General features: G+C 46.5%; 1 protein-coding gene and 1 pseudogene across 2 annotated transcripts; both read left to right on the top strand.

The window, feature by feature from the left end:
* Positions 1 to 1,377: 1,377 nt before the first annotated feature.
* LOC311313693 (uncharacterized protein) lies at positions 1,378 to 18,343 on the top strand (the record flags this gene model as incomplete). Its single annotated transcript, XM_084443867.1, has 18 exons — positions 1,378 to 1,977; positions 2,283 to 2,378; positions 2,627 to 2,860; positions 3,036 to 3,195; positions 3,635 to 3,771; positions 6,111 to 6,199; positions 8,551 to 9,154; positions 10,181 to 10,276; positions 10,541 to 10,657; positions 11,060 to 11,135; positions 11,561 to 11,697; positions 13,498 to 13,588; positions 15,308 to 15,936; positions 16,397 to 16,492; positions 16,747 to 16,977; positions 17,191 to 17,350; positions 17,614 to 17,673; positions 17,793 to 18,343. The coding sequence occupies 18 exons, from the start codon at positions 1,378 to 1,380 to the stop codon at positions 18,341 to 18,343; spliced, it is 4,164 nt and encodes a 1,387-aa protein (XP_084299993.1).
* Positions 6,284 to 7,145, top strand: LOC311313978 (myeloid-associated differentiation marker homolog; annotated as a pseudogene). Its single transcript has one exon. The product of its transcript is annotated as a myeloid-associated differentiation marker homolog (transcript).
* Positions 18,344 to 19,597: the final 1,254 nt, after the last annotated feature.

Here is a 19,597-nt window from a genome sequence, read left to right as displayed (position 1 = left end):
CAAACTCCTGGATAGGGGTCGGACCCTGTTCTTCTCCGGAGTTGTTCACGGTATGAGGCGTAAGGCCAGGAGGTGAACCAATAGAAGCTCTAACCCAGCAGCCAATCATACTGTAGACTCTGGGATGACCACTATCAACAAGGATGCAAATCCAATTTATTTAGGGTCGGCTATAGGGGTCAGGAACATACGGAAGAGCATTAGGGCCAACAACTGAGTTTATTATTTTTTCAAGCTTCTGAGTTTAAAGTCAGAATTTCTGAGAAAAAAGTCAGAAATAACAAATAACCTCTGAGATTGAAGTCAGAATTTCTGAGAAAAAAAAGTCTGAAATAACTTCTGAGATTAAAGTCAGAATTTCTGAGATTAAAGTCAGAATTTCTGAGAAAAAAAAGTCAGAAATAACTTCTGAGAAAAAAGTCAGAATTTCTGACTTTAAACTCAGAAGCTTAAAAAAACAACAACCTCTGCTGTTGGCCCTAATGCTCTTCCGTAGGAACATGTTTCACAGCAAGAGACATTTTTTCATGTTTGAGGAAAAAAACGTGTAGCCTAATCTGCGAGCCACAATGGATGAAAACCAAACCATGAGTTTGTATGAAAAACACTGTATGGCAAATGTACTCTCTCAATATTGCCCTTAAGCATGTCATCATGTGCAGTGATATTAGGGTACCGATACATGAGGCGACAAATGTCAAACATATTCTGGTGGTGGTAGCCTAGCCTACATACAGTTGCAGTTTATGTGCCCATGGGAACTTTGCACTAGTTCAATATGTTTGCAAAAAATCATAAAAAAGTTTTTTCACTGTCATTATGGGGTATTGTATGTAGATTGATGAGGGCTGTAACATAACAAAATGTTGAAAAAGTGAAGTGTGAATACTTTCCGGATTCACTGTAATTCTCCAATAAAATTAGAGTCATGAACTTTATTCATTTGCCTGTCTGTAGAACATGGCAACTTCTCTTGAGCCTCTGACTGAGAATCTAGATGACAGATAATACAGTGCTCTATCTGTCCAGCAGGGGGCTCTACAGGACAATGAACAGCAGTCTAACAGCATGACGTGACAATAAGCTTCTCAGTAAATAAAATATGTGAGAGATTCTACTGAGAGATGTTTTGTGAGATATGGTGACATGATGTGACATGAATTAAAAGCTGTACATGGTTGTCATAACCTCTAAGAATTACAACAAGAAAACACACAATCTCTCTTTCTCTCAAAGCACTCTGGCAGAACCAGGAAATGCCTTGCTCCTCCCACTATTCTCTCTCTCTTCTGAGGAAACGAAAGTAGCTTAATCTCTCTCTAGCTCTGCGTGTGTGAGAAAGACTGAGTAACCACGTCGTGTTCCAAACACAGCAGCATGGCCCAGAAGGGAGTTCTGATTGACCAGGAACAGTTTTCCTGTTCTATCTGTCTGGACCTCTTAAAGGATCCAGTCACCCTCCCCTGTGGTCACAGCTACTGTAGCAGCTGTATCGAGGACTGCTTTAACCAGGATGAGCAGAAGAGAGTCTACAGCTGCCCCCAGTGCAGACGGAGCTTCACTCCAAGGCCTGCCCTGATGAGGAACACCATGCTGGCTGAGGTGGTGGAGAAGCTGAAGGAGACAGGAGGAGCCCAGGCCGCTCCCTCTGAGCTGACCAGCCCAGCTGGGTCAGAGCTGGTGACCTGTGACCTCTGCACCGGGACCAGGAAGCAGAGCGCCCTCATGTCCTGTCTGGTGTGTCTGTTGTCCTACTGTGAGACTCACCTCCAGCCCCACTACCAGGTTCCTAGATTGAAGAAGCACAAGCTGGTCAAAGCCACGTGTGGACTGGAGGAGAGGATCTGCACGCGTCATGACAAGCTGCTGGAGGTCTTCTGTCGGACAGACCAGCAGTGTATCTGTTATCTGTGTACCATGGATGCACATAAAGGCCATGATACGGTGTCAGCCACAGCCGAGAGGGCAGAGAAACAGGTAAGACCTGACCAGGTCAGAAAGCGCATTGTGTTGCCTCTATGTATGAAGTGCGCTATACAAATAAAGTTTGATTTGATTTGATTTAGGTTAATTGGAATGAACATTGAATCAAGATGACAGAAACAGGGTTGTTTTCCATCCATGTTTTTTGAAGGGGATAAAAGGTCTTCAGTGCATGAGATCTGAATAGGTTACGGCTAAAATGTATTTAAAAAGTAGGACTATATCCACCCAAAATACTGAAATGAGTGATAATTGGACAGATGTCAATGTTTAGTTGTAATTTGTGTGTTTATCTCCAGAGCAAGCTGGGTCTGAGTCATCAGAAAGTCCAGCAGAGAGTCCAGGAGAGAGAGAAGGAGCTGAAGGAGGTCCAGCAGGCTGTGGAGTCTCTCCAGGTCAGCATCAGGATGTCAGCTACTCTAGCTATGGTGGAGGGAGATACCAGGCCTCGTGAGACCATCCTGAACTCACCAGCTCTCTTTCAGTTTTCCTCCACAGATCAGGATGGTGTTATGAGACTAGGAGATACCTGTAGGACAGTTATAACTGTCACATTCAGGATTATTGGTTTCACTTGAACTCTTTCTTTCTTTCTTTCTTTCTTTCTTTCTTTCTTTCTTTCTTTCTTTCTTTCTTTGTCCAGCGCTCTGGTCAGGCAGCTGAGCAGGACAGTGAGAGGATCTTCACTGAGCTGATCTGCTCCATTGAGAGAAGGCGCTCTGAGGTGAAGGAGCTGATCAGAGCCCAGCAGAGGGCAGCAGTGAGTCAGGCTGAAGGACTGGTGGAGAGACTGGAGAAGGAGATAGCTGAGCTGAGGAGGAGAGACGCGGAGCTGGAGCAGCTCTCACACACAGAAGACCACATCCACTTCCTCCAGGTACAGTAGCTGGACTCTCCTGGTACCTGACATGTGAACATCAACTGGTTTGGTCTATTGATTAGGCAGAATATTCTGTACACTTGGTATGTGTTCCTGTTTATTTCCTATCTCTCTCTTTCTCTCTCTCTCTCTCTCTCTCTCTCTCTCTCTCTCTCTCTCTCTCTCTCTCCAGAGTTACCAGTCTGTTTCCAGTCCCAGTGTATCTTCAGACCTCCCCAGCGTCTCTGTCCCTTCTCTTCAGTTCTTCAGTGATGTGACTAAGGCTGTCTCTGAGCTGAGAGAGAAACTAGAGGACGTGATCAAGGGAGAGTGGTCCAGCATCTCCTTCACAGGTGTGTTGGAAGAGTTTTGAGAAAATTATTCTGTAAAAATATCACTAAAGTACGGAGAGCAAAAGTGATCCTGTCTCGTCCAATAAGAAACAATGTGACCAGAAGAAAGATTTGGGGTTCACAATGAAACACATTGAACACATCTCTGTATACTGTCTACTTGCCTTTAAAATTGATTGTGTGTGTGTGTGTGTGTGTGTGTGTGTGTGTGTGTGTGTGTGTGTGTGTGTGTGTGTGTGTGTGTGTGTGTGTGTCTGAAGTCTCTTTAGTGGGTGTGTTGTCTCCTCCAGAGCCCAGGACCAGAGCACATTTCTTACATTGTGAGTGTGTGAAGTATCCACCTCTCTCTGTTGAATGATAAATCAACAATACCAGCTTTAAGGGGGTCAGATGAACGGTCATGTTATTAACTCTGATCTGGTCTCTGCTCTGTTCCCAGATTCCTGTCCGCTCACTCTGGACCCAAACACAGCAGCCAGATCCCTCTCTCTGTCTGGGGAGAACAGGAAGGTGACACGTTTAGAGCAGATCCAGTCATATCCTGACCATCCAGACAGATTCACCTTCTACTCCCAGGTGCTGTGTAGAGAGGCTCTGTCTGGGCGCTGTTACTGGGAGGTGGAATGGAGAGGTGGTGTTGTTTTCATAGCAGTCTCATATAAAGACATCAGCAGAACAGACTCCTCCTCCTCCTCCTCCGGGTTTGGTTCCAATAACAAGTCCTGGTGTTTATGGTGCTCTAGCGTTGGTTACAGGTTCAGACATAAAAATGTTGAGACTAAAGTATCAGGCCCTCAGTCCTCCAGAGTAGGAGTGTACCTGGATCACAAGGCAGGTTCTCTGTCCTTCTACAGCGTCTCTGACACAGTCACCCTCCTCCACAAAGTCCAGACCACATTCACCCAGCCACTCTATACTGGGTTGGCGGTTTCTGGTTATAATGACTGTGCAGAGATCAGTAAACTGTGGTAGAGGGAGGGGGATCCTTCCAGAGGATGGGGGGAGAGTAGGGGGGAGGAGATGAGGGGGGGGGCAGGGGAAGAGGAGAGGAACGTTACGTTGCCTCTGGCTCAAGTTTGGAACCTCATGAAGCAGAGTTCAGACTAGATTCACCCAGCCACTCTATCCTGGGTTTGTATGCCTTCATGCAGTCACGCTTTTCTCAGTCATTTTGTTTTTATAGATTCAGCTGATTACTAATAATTGTTCATGCATTGTACTTCAGGAGGCCTAATAGAAGGAAATCTTCATGCCATCATTTGTTTATAATTGTTGAACTTTGGTTCTTTAATATTGTAATTTCAACTTGATCATTGTATATAATACTTTTGTCTTAGATTCATTTATAAGCATCTATTATAAAGGATGATATTGTTGATGAACTTTGATACTGTATAAGGGTTTTTTTTCTCTGTATAATGACTGAATCAGGTATTCATGAATGTTGGTGTTCATGACTGCTGTTTAAATGATTGGTTAGTTGTTTTCTCTCCTACTGTTACCTAAGTGGCTGTTATATTTCATCCTGAAGTAAAGATTAAATAAAGGCATATGAAACTGAAAGACATATCATTACTGTATGAAAATGTGTGGAATTTGCTCTTATTACTAAAACTCTTTCCCTCCCTTCCTCCCCGTCACCACCTTACATCCTTTCATCCTTCTCTCTGTCTTTCCATCTCTCTCTCTCTCTCTCTCTCTCTCTCTCTCTTTCCCTCTCTCTCTCCCCCCCCCCTCCCTCTCTCTCTCTCTCTCTCTCTCTTTCTCTTTCCCTCTCTCTCTCTCTCTCTGTTTGGCTGTTGTTTTTCCTCTTCCATCTCTGCACCCTATCACTATCATAATTACTATGCGTAAACATGTTGTAATAGATTCTGTTAGGGCTAGTGGAGGAGGACCCAAGAGCAGACATGACAGGCGTATGGGGACAAACCCACGTTGGGGCACGTTTACTGGCGAGGGTCAGGCAGGAACGTGGTAGTCAGACAGGCGAGGGGGTCAGGCAGGAACGTGGTAGTCAGACAGACGAGGGGTTCAGGCAGGTTCTTGGTTCTCCAGTCAGGCAAGGTTCAGGCAGGTTCTTGGTTCTCCAGTCAGGCAAGGTTCAGGCAGTGGACGGAAGCTAGTCCTTCCACTGAAATAGCTGTGAATTGAAATGACATGAAATAATGTCTGATAAATTAAGATAGGTCTTGTCACCTGGACACATCAGTTCCAATGCTTCCAATGCTAATCCAGCACACTAAGAGCGGGATAGCCAGTTAGCTCATGAGCTCATGGTATAAATGACCTATAGTGAATCTTTACCAGTTAACGTAACAGCAGCAAAACAGAGCGCCGATCCGAAAAAAACAGGAATTCCCCCATTCTGTCTAATAGACTTTCTGTTTCCTTGTTACAGTATGAACCTTAACAGGCCTCACACTGGTGCTGCTTCCTCTTGAGCCTGTACTGTGTTCTTCATATAGGCCTTTGCCACACATTCTACTGCACTGTTCAGTAGTCTGCCCAACTGCTGCATGTTTGAGTTGTCCTTTACTGGATTGCTGGCATCCCAAAAACTATTTCCGCGCAATTGGAGAATAAATTATGGTATCACATTCCCAATGTGAGGTTGTAGTCTGAAGGAAGGAACAAAGGCATGTTGATGTATTTTAGGTGTTTATCTATCTTACATTGACTGCAAGAACTCCATTTGTACTTTGTGATAAAAGAAAGACCACTGTCCCGATAAAAGAAAGACCACTGGCATGTTTCAAACAACCCTAGTCAGAAGAACTAACGAGGCGTGGAGACTCATGGATGAGGCCCAGCCGGTAGGCCGAAGAAAGGGTAAACATACGCATTCACTTTCAATTTGAGTCTCATGTGATTTCCCATAAAACAGAGTCCCTTTCTCTCCTTCATCCCCTCTACAGACCCCTGGTCCAGGACGGCACAAGAAGCACCCGCCCAAAACCCAGACGCCCCTCCGGAACAACCGCACCTACAGGAAGTCGTCCGTGCCGTGGAACTTTGCCGGGACTACAACTTCCAGAGACTACAAATCCCCCCCTTCCCTCCATTGCCCTTGACTGTGAACTGAGCCGCCATGCCGCTGGTACTCCTGCCCCCCTCCCAGCTGCTGTGGGTCCGGGTGGCGGCGCTGGCGTTCGCCTGCGTGTCCTTCAGCCTGGTCGCCCACGGGGCGGGGCTCCCCCAGGAGGGCGTTGCCGACTGGTGCGTCTTCTGCTGGGCCGCCAGCTTCGCCGGCACCGTGCTGGTCCTCCTGACCGAGCAGCTGGGCCTCCAGGCCCGCGTCCCCGTCTCCTGGGCCAACCTCCCCGTCACACTGGCCGGCTACGCCGCCGCGCTCTGCCTCTCCGCCTCCGTCGTCTTCCCCGTCTACTTCCTGCGGGGCGTAGGGACGGCGGCGAGCGGGGAGGCGCGAGGCTACCGCGTCGTCGCCGCCGCCGTCTTCTCCTGCCTGGCGGCTGCGGCCTACCTGGTGGAGGTGAGCCTGTCGAGGGCGAAGCCCGGGGAGGAGGCGGGTTACATGGCCACAGCGCCGGGCCTCCTCAAGGTGTGCCAGACGTCCGTGGCGTGCCTCATCATCGTGCTGGTCAGCGAGCCCGTGTCGTACGACGGCCACGCGGCGCTCAAGTGGTGCATGCTGGTCTACTGCGTCTGCTTCATCCTGTCGGCCGCCGTGGTGGTCCTCTGCGTGGGCGAGTGCACCGGCTGCCTCCCGAACACCTTTCCCAGCTTCCTGTCCACCTACGGCCTGCTGGGGGCGCTCATGTACCTGACGGCCACCGTCATCTGGCCCGTCTTCCAGTTCCACAAGCGCTACCTGGGCAGCGCCCAGAGACCCCCCCCGGCTTGTGGCCGTGTCGGTGCTCACCGCCCTCAACTTCCTGCTCTATCTGACTGACCTGGCGTACTCAGCCAGACTGGTGTTTGATAGGGTGTGATACAGGAGAGGAGGAGAGGAGAGGAGAGGAGAGGAGAGGAGAGGAGAGGAGAGGAGAGGAGAGGAGAGGAGAGGAGAGGAGAGGAGAGGAGAGGAGAGGAGGAGAGGAGAGGAGAGGAGAGGAGGAGGAGAGGAAGAGGAGACAGGGGGATGAATGTAATATCAGTGCGTCAAAGGGAGGAGATGTCATGGCGTGAGGAGGGAGGAAGGGGTACACAGGGATTCAGAGATGCCATTTACGGCGCAGAAGCACGTTGAGGGAATTGAAGAGCACCATCAGTTCCCAGTATCTTCTGAGGATGGGACGGGTGGTAAACCAGCGTGATGAACAGCAAAACCAGACATGTGAGGTCAAAGTTCAAAGACAGTTGAAATAGACAAAGGTCAAAGACTATTTAAATGCTGGAATAAGGGTTGGCTGATTAATAGTGATTAATAGTCCATAACCCAAAGTGAAACATTTTCAATAAATGTAGATACATGTGGAATTTTTCTATGGTGTACTTTCTTAATGCTATTGGAATGAACATTAAATATGAAAAACAAATGTGTTGTGTTGTACAATACTGGCATTAAGGCATAACGCAACGCAGTTCTATATCCAGTTACGCCACTAGGTGGCACTCTAAGTTCAGACTATTGGTTGTTCCACATTGTGAGTAATGATAGAATATAATACAGAAAGTGAAGTGAAAATGTACCGCGAAAATGATGGTGAATAAACCATGCTAGCAGCTCATGTTGTTTTCTGTTTTCCTGCCTACATTACACCGGCCAACCCTACACAATGCTTTTCTAACATGTCGTCTAGAGTTGTATCTGTACAACAGATCAGGTTTGGTGCATTTTCGGAGTGTTCTGCTTCTGATAAATCTGTGCACTTGCTTTCTAAAAGCTCTCTACATCGATCAAACTAGAGTTGATGAGCAGGAATACACACAGGACACAGGGATTCAGTACTTTAGAACATGAACAAGATATTTAATATTGCAACAGTTCATATGTGAAGGGTTAATCCCTTCCAGCAGACACCTGACCTCAGTTGAAATGAACAATCATCACTATGTAGATATTTTTTGTTGGAAATATCAAGCAAAGGACAAAACAATTAGAAATCTCCTTTCTTCTTTCTCTCTCTCTCTCTCTCTCTCTCTCTCTTTCTCTCACTCTCACACACACACACACACACACACACACACACACACACTTTCTCTCTCTCTCTCTCTCTCTCTCTCTCTAAACCACGCCCCCTGGCAGAACCAGGAAATCCCTTGCTCCTCCCAGTACTCACTCTCTATTCCTAGGAAACGAAAGTGTTCTCTCCGTCTCTCTCGCTCTCTTGCTTTTTCTCTCTCAAACTCTTATCTCTCTGCGTCTGTGAGTGAGTGACTGTGTCCCTGACACAGCAGCATGGCCCAGCAGGGAGTTCTGATTGACCAGGAACAGTTTTCCTGTTCTATCTGTCTGGACCTCTTAAAGGATCCAGTCACCCTCCCCTGTTGTCACAGCTACTGTAGCAGCTGTATCGAGGACTGCTTTAACCAGGATGAACAGAAGGGAATCTACAGCTGCCCACAGTGCAGAGAGATCTTCACTCCCAGGCCTGCTCTGAGGAGGAACACCATGCTGGCTGAGCTGGTGGAGAAGCTGAAGGAGACAGGAGGAGCCCAGGCCGCTCCCTCTGAGCTGACCAGCCCAGCTGGGTCAGAGCAGGCGACCTGTGACCTCTGCACCGGGACCAGGAAGCAGAGCGCCCTCATGTCCTGTCTGGTGTGTCTGTTGTCCTACTGTGAGACTCACCTCCAGCCCCACTACCAGGTTCCTAGATTGAAGAAGCACAAGCTGGTCAAAGCCACGTGTGGACTGGAGGAGAAGATCTGCACGCGTCATGACAAGCTGCTGGACGTCTTCTGTCGGACAGACCAGCAGTGTATCTGTTATCTGTGTACCATGGATGCACATAAAGGCCATGATACGGTGTCAGCCACAGCCGAGAGGGCAGAGAAACAGGTAAGACCTGACCAGGTCAGAAAGCACATTGTTGCCTCTGTGTATGAAGTGCGCTATACAAATAAAGTTTGATTTGATTTGATTTAGGTTAATTGGAATGAACATTGAATCAAGATGACAGAAACAGGGTTGTTTTCCATCCATGTTTTTTGAAGGGGATAAAAGGTCTTCAGTGCATGAGATCTGAATAGGTTACGCCTAAAATATATTTAAAAAGTAGGAATATATCAACCCAAAATACTGAAATGAGTGATAATTTGACCGAGACAAACACCACTTTTAGTCTTTGATGATTATTATTTTATCATAGTCTGTCACAAGTTAAAAGTCCATTGTGAACTCTTATCTGGCCTACATACAGTACAATAAAGAACTATACAACGTCACCAAGTGCTGACTCATATCAGGAAATGCAGGAGAACTTTTATGTTGCCCCATCAAAGTGACATCAGACCCAAAACTTTTCCCCCTCCTGACATGTTAGAAGGGGGGATATTGTCCTTCTTTCAGTGCCTGCAGGCAGAACTACAGTAGAGAGTAGCTCATTAATTGATCATCACAAGAGAGAGTCGTGATCGTGTGCGGCTAAAGATTCCCCAGGCAGAGCTGGTTGATGCTGCTAGGGAAAGGGATGTCTGGGGCCCCCTGCTGGAGCTGCTGCCTCCGCGACCCGACCCTGGATAAGCAGATGAAGATGATGATGATGATGATGATGAAGAGAGAGTCGTCCTGCTCATTTTCTGAGTGACGTCAAATACACCTTTGATACCAAGGATGGATACTTGCTTCTATGACATACCTGTATAAATGACCTATAGTAAATCTTTACCATGTATGTAAACTTCACCTTTAGCCTATAGAGCTACAGCGTACATACCTGGAGTGGACAGTCAGGGGTTGAAGTTCATCTCATGTTTACCAGCTGTACCAATGTTGCTGATACTGTAGCTGTGTTATGACAGAGCTCCAGTACTGTTTCTACTGTAACTTTTAATGTTTTGTTGTAATTTGTGTGTTTATCTCCAGAGCAAGCTGGGTCTGAGTCAGCAGAAAGTCCAGCAGAGAGTCCAGGAGAGAGAGAAGGAGCTGAAGGAGGTCCAGCAGGCTGTGGAGTCTCTCCAGGTCAGCATCAGGATGTCAGCTACTCTAGCTATGGTGGAGGGAGATACCAGGCCTCGTGAGACCATCCTGAACTCACCAGCTCTCTTTCAGTTTTCCTCCACAGATCAGGATGGTGTTATGAGGCTAGGAGATACCTGTAGGACAGTTATAACTGTCACATTCAGGATTATTGGTTTCACTTGAACTCTTTCTTTCTTTCTTTCTTTCTTTCTTTCTTTCTTTCTTTCTTTCTTTCTTTCTTTCTTTCTTTCTTTCTTTGTCCAGCGCTCTGGTCAGGCAGCAGAGCAGGACAGTGAGAGGATCTTCACTGAGCTGATCTGCTCCATTGAGAGAAGGCGCTCTGAGGTGAAGAAGCTGATCAGAGCCCAGCAGAGGGCAGCAGTGAGTCAGGCTGAAGGACTGGTGGAGAGACTGGAGAAGGAGATAGCTGAGCTGAGGAGGAGAGACGCGGAGCTGGAGCAGCTCTCACACACAGAAGACCACATCCACTTCCTCCAGGTACAGTAGCTGGACTCTCCTGGTACCTGACATGTGAACATCAACTGGTTTGATCTATTGATTATGCAGAATATTCTGTACACTTGGTATGTGTTTCTGTTTATTTCCTATCTCTCTCTTTCTCTCTCTCTCTCTCTCTCTCTCTCTCTCTCTCTCTCTCTCTCTCTCTCTCTCTCTCTCCAGAGTTACCAGTCTGTTTCCAGTCCCAGTGTATCTTCAGACCTCCCCAGCGTCTCTGTTCCTTCTCTTCAGTTCTTCAGTGATGTGACTAAGGCTGTCTCTGAGCTGAGAGAGAAACTAGAGGACGTGATCAAGGGAGAGGACGTGATCAAGGGAGAGTGGTCCAGCATCTCCTTCACAGGTGTGTTGGAAGAGTTTTGAGAAAATTATTCTGTAAAAATATCACTAAAGTACGGAGAGCAAAAGTGATCCTGTCTCGTCCAATAAGAAACAATGTGACCAGAAGAAAGATTTGGGGTTCACAATGAAACACATTGAACACATCTCTGTATACTGTCTACTTGGCTTTAAAATTGATTGTGTGTGTGTGTGTGTGTGTGTGTGTGTGTGTGTGTGTGTGTGTGTGTGTGTGTGTGTGTGTCTGAAGTCTCTTTAGTGGGTGTGTTGTCTCCTCCAGAGCCCAGGACCAGAGCACATTTCTTACATTGTGAGTGTGTGAAGTCTCCACCTCTCTCTGTTGAATGATAAATCAACAATACCAGCTTTAAGGGGGACAGATGAACGGTCATGTTATTAACTCTGATCTGGTCTCTGCTCTGTTCCCAGATTCCTGTCCGCTCACTCTGGACCCAAACACAGCACACACATCCCTCTCTCTGTCTGGGGAGAACAGGAAGGTGACACGTTTAAAGCAGATCCAGTCATATCCTGACCATCCAGACAGATTCACCTGCTCCCCCCAGGTGCTGTGTAGAGAGGCTCTGTCTGGGCGCTGTTACTGGGAGGTAGAATGGAGAGGTGGTGTTGTTTTCATAGCAGTCTCATATAAAGACATCAGCAGAACAGACTCCTCCTCCTCCTCCTCCGGGTTTGGTTCTAATAACAAGTCCTGGTGTTTATGGTGCTCTAGCGATGGTTACTGGTTCATTCATAATAATGTTAAGACTAAAGTATCAGGCCCTCAGTCCTCCAGAGTAGGAGTGTACCTGGATCACAAGGCAGGTTCTCTGTCCTTCTACAGCGTCTCTGACACAGTGACCCTCCTCCACAAAGTCCAGACCACATTCACCCAGCCACTCTATCCTGGGTTAAGGGTTTGGGATTGTAATGACTGTGCAGAGATCAGTAAACTGTGGTAGAGGGAGGGGGATCCTTCCAGAGGATGGGGGGAGAGTAGGGGGGAGGAGATGAGGGGGGGGGGGGCAGGGGAAGAGGAGAGGAACGTAACGTTGCCTCTGGCTCAGGTTTGGAACCTCATGAAGCAGAGTTCAGACTAGATTCACCCAGCCACTCTATCCTGGGTTTGTATGCCTTCATGCAGTCATGCTTTTCTCAGTCATTTTGTTTTTATAGATTCAGCTGATTACTAATAATTGTTCTTGCATTGTACTTCAGGAGGCCTAATAGAAGGAAATCTTCATGCCATCATTTGTTTATAATAGTTGAACTTTGGTTCTTTAATATTGTAATTTCAACTTGATCATTGTATATAATACTTTTGTCTTAGATTCATTTATAAGCATCTATTATAAAGGATGATATTGTTGATGAACTTTTATACTGTATAAGGGTTTTTTTTCTCTGTATAATGACTGAATCAGGTATTCATGAATGTTGGTGTTCATGACTGCTGTTTAAATGATTGCTTAGTTGTTTTCTCTCCTACTGTTACCTAAGTGGCTGTTATATTTCATCCTGAAGTAAAGATTAAATAAAGGCATATGAAAATGAAAGACATCTCATTACTGTATGAAAATGTGTGGAATTTGCTCTTATTACTAAAACTCTTTCCCTCCCTTCCTCCCCGTCACCACCTTACATCCTTTCATCCTTCTCTCCGTCTTTCCATCTCTCTCTCTCTCTCTCTCCCCCCCCCCCTCTCAATCTCTCTCTCTCTCTTTCTCTCTCTTTCTCTCTCTCTCTCTCTCTCCCCCCCCCCCTCTTTCTCTCTCTCTCTCTCTCTCTCTGTTTGGCTGTTGTTTTTCCTCTTCCATCTCTGCACCCTATCACTATCATAATTACTATGCGTAAACATGTTGTAATAGATTCTGTTAGGGCTAGTGGAGGAGGACCCAAGAGCAGACATGACAGGCGTATGGGGACAAACCCACGTTGGGGCACGTTTACTGGCGAGGGTCAGGCAGGAACGTGGTAGTCAGACAGGCGAGAGGGTGAGGCAGGAACGTGGTAGTCAGACAGGCGTGGGGTTCAGGCAGGTTCTTGGTTCTCCAGTCAGGCAAGTTTCAGGCAGGTTCTTGGTTCTCCAGTCAGGCAAGGTTCAGGCAGTGGACGGAAGCTAGTCTGTCACTGAAATAGCTGTGAATTGAAATGACATGAAATAATGTCTGATTAATGAAGATAGGTCTTTTCACCTGGACACATCAGTTCCAATGCTTCCAATGCTAATCCAGCACACTAAGAGCGGGATAGCCAGTTAGCTCATGAGCTCACGGTATAAATGACCTATAGTGAATCTTTACCAGTCTGTTTCCAGTCCCAGTGTATCTTCAGACCTCCCCAGCGTCTCTGTCCCTTCTCTTCAGTTCTTCAGTGATGTGACTAAGGCTGTCTCTGAGCTGAGAGAGAAACTAGAAGACGTGATCAAGGGAAAGTGGTCCAGCATCTCCTTCACAGGTGTGTTGGAGATATCCCCTGATGACAGAACAACCAAAAGGAAGAGAGACCTGGCCCGGAGGAAGCCCGGGGCCCTCGTCTGGAGCCAGGCCCAGGTGGAGGGCCCGCATGCGAGCGACTGGTGGCCGGGCCCAGCCCGAACAAGCAACATGGAAGCACCATCTCCTCCTTCATCGTCCCGTCGACCCACCACCCGCGGGAGGAATTGTCGGGGTCGGATGCGCTGCGAGCTAGGTGGCATTGAAGGCGGAGGGCACCGACGGACCGGACCCGGGCGGCAAAGGCTGGCTCTGGGGACATGGAACGTGACCTCACTGGGGGGGAAGGATCTGGAGCTTGTGAGGGAGGTGGAGCGATACCAATTACACCTGGTGGGGCTAACCTCCACGCACAGCACCGGCGCCGGAACCAAACTCCTGGATAGGGGTCGGATCCTGTTCTTCTCCGGAGTTGTTCACGGTATGAGGCGTAAGGCCAGGAGGTGAACCAATAGAAGCTCTAACCCAGCAGCCAATCATACTGTAGACTCTGGGATGACCACTATCAACAAGGATGCAAATCCAATTTATTTAGGGTCGGCTATAGGGGTCAGGAACATACGGAAGAGCATTAGGGCCAACAACTGAGTTTATTATTTTTTCAAGCTTCTGAGTTTAAAGTCAGAATTTCTGAGAAAAAAGTCAGAAATAACAAATAACCTCTGAGATTAAAGTCAGAATTTCTGAGAAAAAAAAGTCAGAAATAACTAATGAGAAAAAAGTCAGAATTTTTGACTTTAAACTCAGAAGCTTAAAAAAACAACAACCTCTGCTGTTGGCCCTAATGCTCTTCCGTAGGAACATGTTTCACAGCAAGAGACATTTTTTCATGTTTGAGGAAAAAAACGTGTAGCTTAATCTGTGAGCCACAATGGATGAAAACCAAACCATGAGTTTGTATGAAAAACACTGTATGGCAAATGTACTCTCTCAATATTGCCCTTAAGCATGTCATCATGTGCAGTGATATTAGGGTACCGATACATGAGGCGACAAATGTCAAACATATTCTGGTGGTGGTAGCCTAGCCTACAAACAGTTGCAGTTTATGTGCCCATGGGAACTTTGCACTAGTTCATTATGTTTGCAAAAATCATAAAAAAGTTTTTTCACTGTCATTATGGGGTATTGTATGTAGATTGATGAGGGAAAAAATGAATTGAATCAATTTTGGAATAAGGCTGTAACATAACAAAATCTTGAAAAAGTGAAGTGTGAATACTTTCCGGATGCACTGTAATTCTCCAAAAAAATTAGAGTCATGAACTTTATTAATTTGCCTGTCTGTAGAACATGGCAACTTCTCTTGAGCCTCTGACTGAGAATCTAGATGACAGATAATACAGTGCTCTATCTGTCCAGCAGGGGGCTCTACAGGACAATGAACAGCAGTCTAACAGCATGACGTGACAATAAGCTTCTCACTAAATAAAATATGTGAGAGATTCTACTGAGAGATGTTTTGTGAGATATGGTGACATGATGTGACATGAATTAAAAGCTGTACATGGTTGTCATAACCTCTAAGAATTACAACAAGAAAACACACAATCTCTCTTTCTCTCAAAGCACTCTGGCAGAACCAGGAAATGCCTTGCTCCTCCCACTATTCTCTCTCTCTTCTGAGGAAACGAAAGTAGCTTAATCTCTCTCTAGCTCTGCGTGTGTGAGAAAGACTGAGTAACCATGTCGTGTTACAAACACAGCAGCATGGCCCAGAAGGGAGTTCTGATTGACCAGGAACAGTTTTCCTGTTCTATCTGTCTGGACCTCTTAAAGGATCCAGTCACCCTCCCCTGTGGTCACAACTACTGTAGCAGCTGTATCGAGGACTGCTTTAACCAGGATGAACAGAAGAGAGTCTACAGCTGCCCACAGTGCAGAGAGATCTTCACTCCCAGGCCTGCTCTGAGGAGGAACACCATGCTGGCTGAGGTGGTGGAGAAGCTGAAGGAGACAGGAGGAGCCCAGGCCGCTCCCCCTGAGCTGACCAGCCCAGCTGGGTCAGAGCAGGCGACCTGTGACCTCTGCACTGGGCCTGGGAAGCAGAGCGCCGTCATGTCCTGTCTGGTATGTCTGTTGTCCTACTGTGAGACTCACCTCCAGCCCCACTACCAGGTTCCTAGAATGAAGAAGCACAAGCTGGTCAAAGCCACGTGTGGACTGGAGGAGAGGATCTGCACACGTCATGACAAGCTGCTGGAGGTCTTCTGTCGGACAGACCAGCAGTGTATCTGCCTGCTGTGTGTCATGGATGAACATAGAGGCCATGACACAGTGTCAGCCACAGCCGAGAGGACAGAGAAACAGGTAAGACCAGAACTACTATTGTAACGTTGATAGTTTTTCATAAATTGTTGTTTTATTAAATTAAATGAACTCCATTTGACTGAGGGAAACTCTCATTCTGAATGCAGCAACATTCTCTTATCAGTGTCTTTCATGAGTCCAAAGTCTTGTCTGAACTCTGATTTGGGCTACATGGAGAAGTATAATATGGAGGAGTTTCATAGTAAACATCATTTTATGGTGTGAGTTGAAGCAAGGAAAGAACATCAATAACACAATGACTCATTGTAGATATAAACCCCCCAATGTCTATAACCTTAACCCTAACCCTTATAGTACATACCTGCACTGGACAGTCTTGGGTTTAAATCATGGTTACCAGATGTGCAAATGTTGGTATTAGATGTGTAATGACAGAGCTAACACCAGAGTCCTATGTACTGTAACTCCTAATGTGTTGTTGTAACGTGTTTAACTCCAGAGCAAGCTGGGCCTGAGTCAGCAGGAAGTCCAGCAGGGAGTCCAGGAGAGAGAGAAGGAGGTGAAGGAGGTCCAACAGGCTGTGGAGTCTCTCAAGGTCAGCATCAGGATATCAACTACCGGAGGATTCAAGGACGGTTATTTTATGTACAGGATATAGGTACCATGTACAATGAAATGTTCCATACTGGAGTTATGGTGGCAGGAGATAATTGTATAGTACAGGAAGGTTTATCATGTTGATGATTATTGTTTTAACTTTCTTTTTCGTTCTCTTTCTCTCTTCCTCTATTTTTCTTTATTTCTCTCTTTCTTTATTTTTTCTCTCTCTATCTGTCTATCATTCTGCAGCGTTCTGGCCAAGCAGCAGAGCAGGACAGTGAGAGGATCTTCACTGAGCTGATCTGCTCCATTGAGAGGCGCTCTGAGGTGAAGGAACTGATCAGAGCCCAGCAGAGGGCAGCAGTGAGTCAGGCTGAAGGAGTGGTGGAGAGACTGGAGAAGGAGATAGCTGAGCTGAGGAGGAGAGACGCGGAGCTGGAGCAGCTCTCACACACAGAAGACCACATCCACTTCCTCCAGGTACAGTAGCTGGACTCTCCTGGTACCTGACATGTGAACATCAACTGGTTTGATCTATTGATTAGGCAGAATATTCTGTACACTTGGTATGTGTTTCTGTTTATTTCCTATCTCTCTCTTTCTCTCTCTCTCTCTCTCTCTCTCTCGCTCTCTTTCTCTCTCTCTCTCTTTCTCTCTCTCTCTCTCTCTCTCTCTCTCTCTCTCTCTCTCCAGAGTTACCAGTCTGTTTCCAGTCCCAGTGTATCTTCAGACCTCCCCAGCGTCTCTGTTCCTTCTCTTCAGTTCTTCAGTGATGTGACTAAGGCTGTCTCTGAGCTGAGAGAGAAACTAGAGGATGTGATCAAGGGAGAGTGGTCCAGCATCTCCTTCACAGGTGTGTTGGAGGAGTTTTGAGAAAATTATTCTGTAAAAATATCACTAAAGTACGGAGAGCAACAAGTGATCCTGTCTCGTCCAATAAGAAACAATGTGACCAGAAGAAAGATTTGGGGTTCACAATGAAACACATTGAACACATCTCTGTATACTGTCTACTTGGCTTTAAAATTGATTGTGTGTGTGTGTGTGTGTGTGTGTGTGTGTGTGTGTGTGTGTGTGTGTGTGTGTGTGTGTGTGTGTGTGTGTGTGTGTCTGAAGTCTCTTTAGTGGATGTGTTGTCTCCTCCAGAGCCCAGGACCAGAGCACATTTCTTACATTGTGAGTGTTTGAAGTCTCCACCTCTCTCTGTTGAATGATAAATCAACAATACCAGCTTTAAGGGGGACAGATGAACGGTCATGTTATTAACTCTGATCTAGTCTCTGCTCTGTTCCCAGATTCCTGTTCGCTCACTCTGGACCCAAACACAGCAGCCAGATACCTCTCTCTGTCTGGGGAGAACAGGAAGGTGACACGTTCAGAGCAGATCCAGTCATATCCTGACCATCCAGACAGATTCACCAGCTACGCCCAGGTGCTGTGTAGAGAGGCTCTGTCTGGGCGCTGTTACTGGGAGGTGGAATGGAGAGGTGGTGTTTTCATAGCAGTCTCATATAAAGACATCAGCAGAACAGACTCCTCCTTCTCCTTCTCCTCCTCCTCCTCCTCCTCCTCCGGGTTTGGTTCCAATAACAAGTCCTGGTGTTTAAGGTGCTCTAGCTATGGTTACAGGTTCATTCATAATAAGGTTGAGACTGAACTATCAGGCCCTCAGTCCTCCAGAGTAGGAGTGTACCTGGATCACAAGGCAGGTTCTCTGTCCTTCTACAGCGTCTCTGACACAGTGACCCTCCTCCACAAAGTCCAGACCACATTCACCCAGCCACTCTATCCTGGGTTTTGGCTTTGTAATAATAATGACTGTGCAGAGATCAGTAAACTGTGGTAGAGGGAGGGGGATCCTTCCAGAGGATGGGGGGAGAGTAGGGGGGAGGAGATGAGGGGGGGGCAGGGGAAGAGGAGAGGAACGTAACGTTGCCTCTGGCTCAAGTTTGCAACCTCATGAAGCAGAGTTCAGACTAGATTCACCCAGCCACTCTATCCTGGGTTTGTATGCCTTCATGCAGTCACGCTTTTCTCAGTCATTTTGTTTTTATAGATTCAGCTGATTACTAATAATTGTTCTTGCATTGTACTTCAGGAGGCCTAATAGAAGGAAATCTTCATGCCATCATTTGTTTATAATTGTTGAACTTTGGTTCTTTAATATTGTAATCTTAACTTGATCATTGTATATTATACTTTTGTCTTAGATTTATTTATAAACATCTATTATAAAATATGATATTGTTGATGAATTTTGATACTGTATAAGGGGTCTTTTTTCTCTGTATGACTGAATCAGGTATTCATGAATGTTGGTGTTCATGACTGCTGTTTAAATGATTGGTTAGTTGTTTTCTCTCCTACTGTTACCTAAGTGGCTGTTATATTTCATCCTGAAGTAAAGATTAAATAAAAGCATATGTAACTGAAAGACATCTCATTACTGTATGAAAATGTGTGGAATTTGCTCTTATTACTAAAACTCTTTCCCTCCCTTCCTCCCCATCCCCACCTTACATCCTTTCACCCTTCTCTCCATCTTTCCATCTCCCTCCCTCCCTCTCTCTCTCTTTCCCTCTCTCTCTCTCTCTCTCTCTCTCCCTCTCCCTCTCTCTCTCTCTCTCTCTCTCTCTCTCCCTCTCTCTCTCTTTCTCTCTCTCTCTCTCTCTCTCTCTCTCCCCCTCTCTCTCTCTCTCTCTCTTTCTCTCTCTCTCTTTCCCTCTCTCTCTCCCTCTCTCTCTCTGTTTGGCTGTTGTTTTTCCTCTTCCATCTCTGCACCCTATCACTATCATAATTACTATGTGTAAACATGTTGTAATAGATTCTGTTAGGGCTAGTGGAGGAGGACCCAAGAGCAGACACGACAGGCGTATGGGGACAAACCCACGTTGGGGCACGTTTACTGGCGAGGGTCAGGCAGGAACGTGGTAGTCAGACAGGCGAGGGGGTAAGGCAGGAACGTGGTAGTCAGACAGACGAGGGGGTCAGGCAGGTTCTTGGTTCTCCAGTCAGGCACGGTTCAGGCAGTGGACGGAAGCTAGTCCTTCCACTGAAATAGCTTTGAATTGAAATGACATGAAATAATGTCTGATAAATT

This window comes from Borostomias antarcticus, assembly GCF_949987555.1.
Source record: "Borostomias antarcticus genome assembly, chromosome: 10".
NCBI lineage: Eukaryota > Metazoa > Chordata > Actinopteri > Stomiiformes > Stomiidae > Borostomias > Borostomias antarcticus.
The sequence above is the reverse complement of the archived record's forward strand: the minus strand, read 5'-3'. Positions and strand labels throughout refer to the sequence as shown.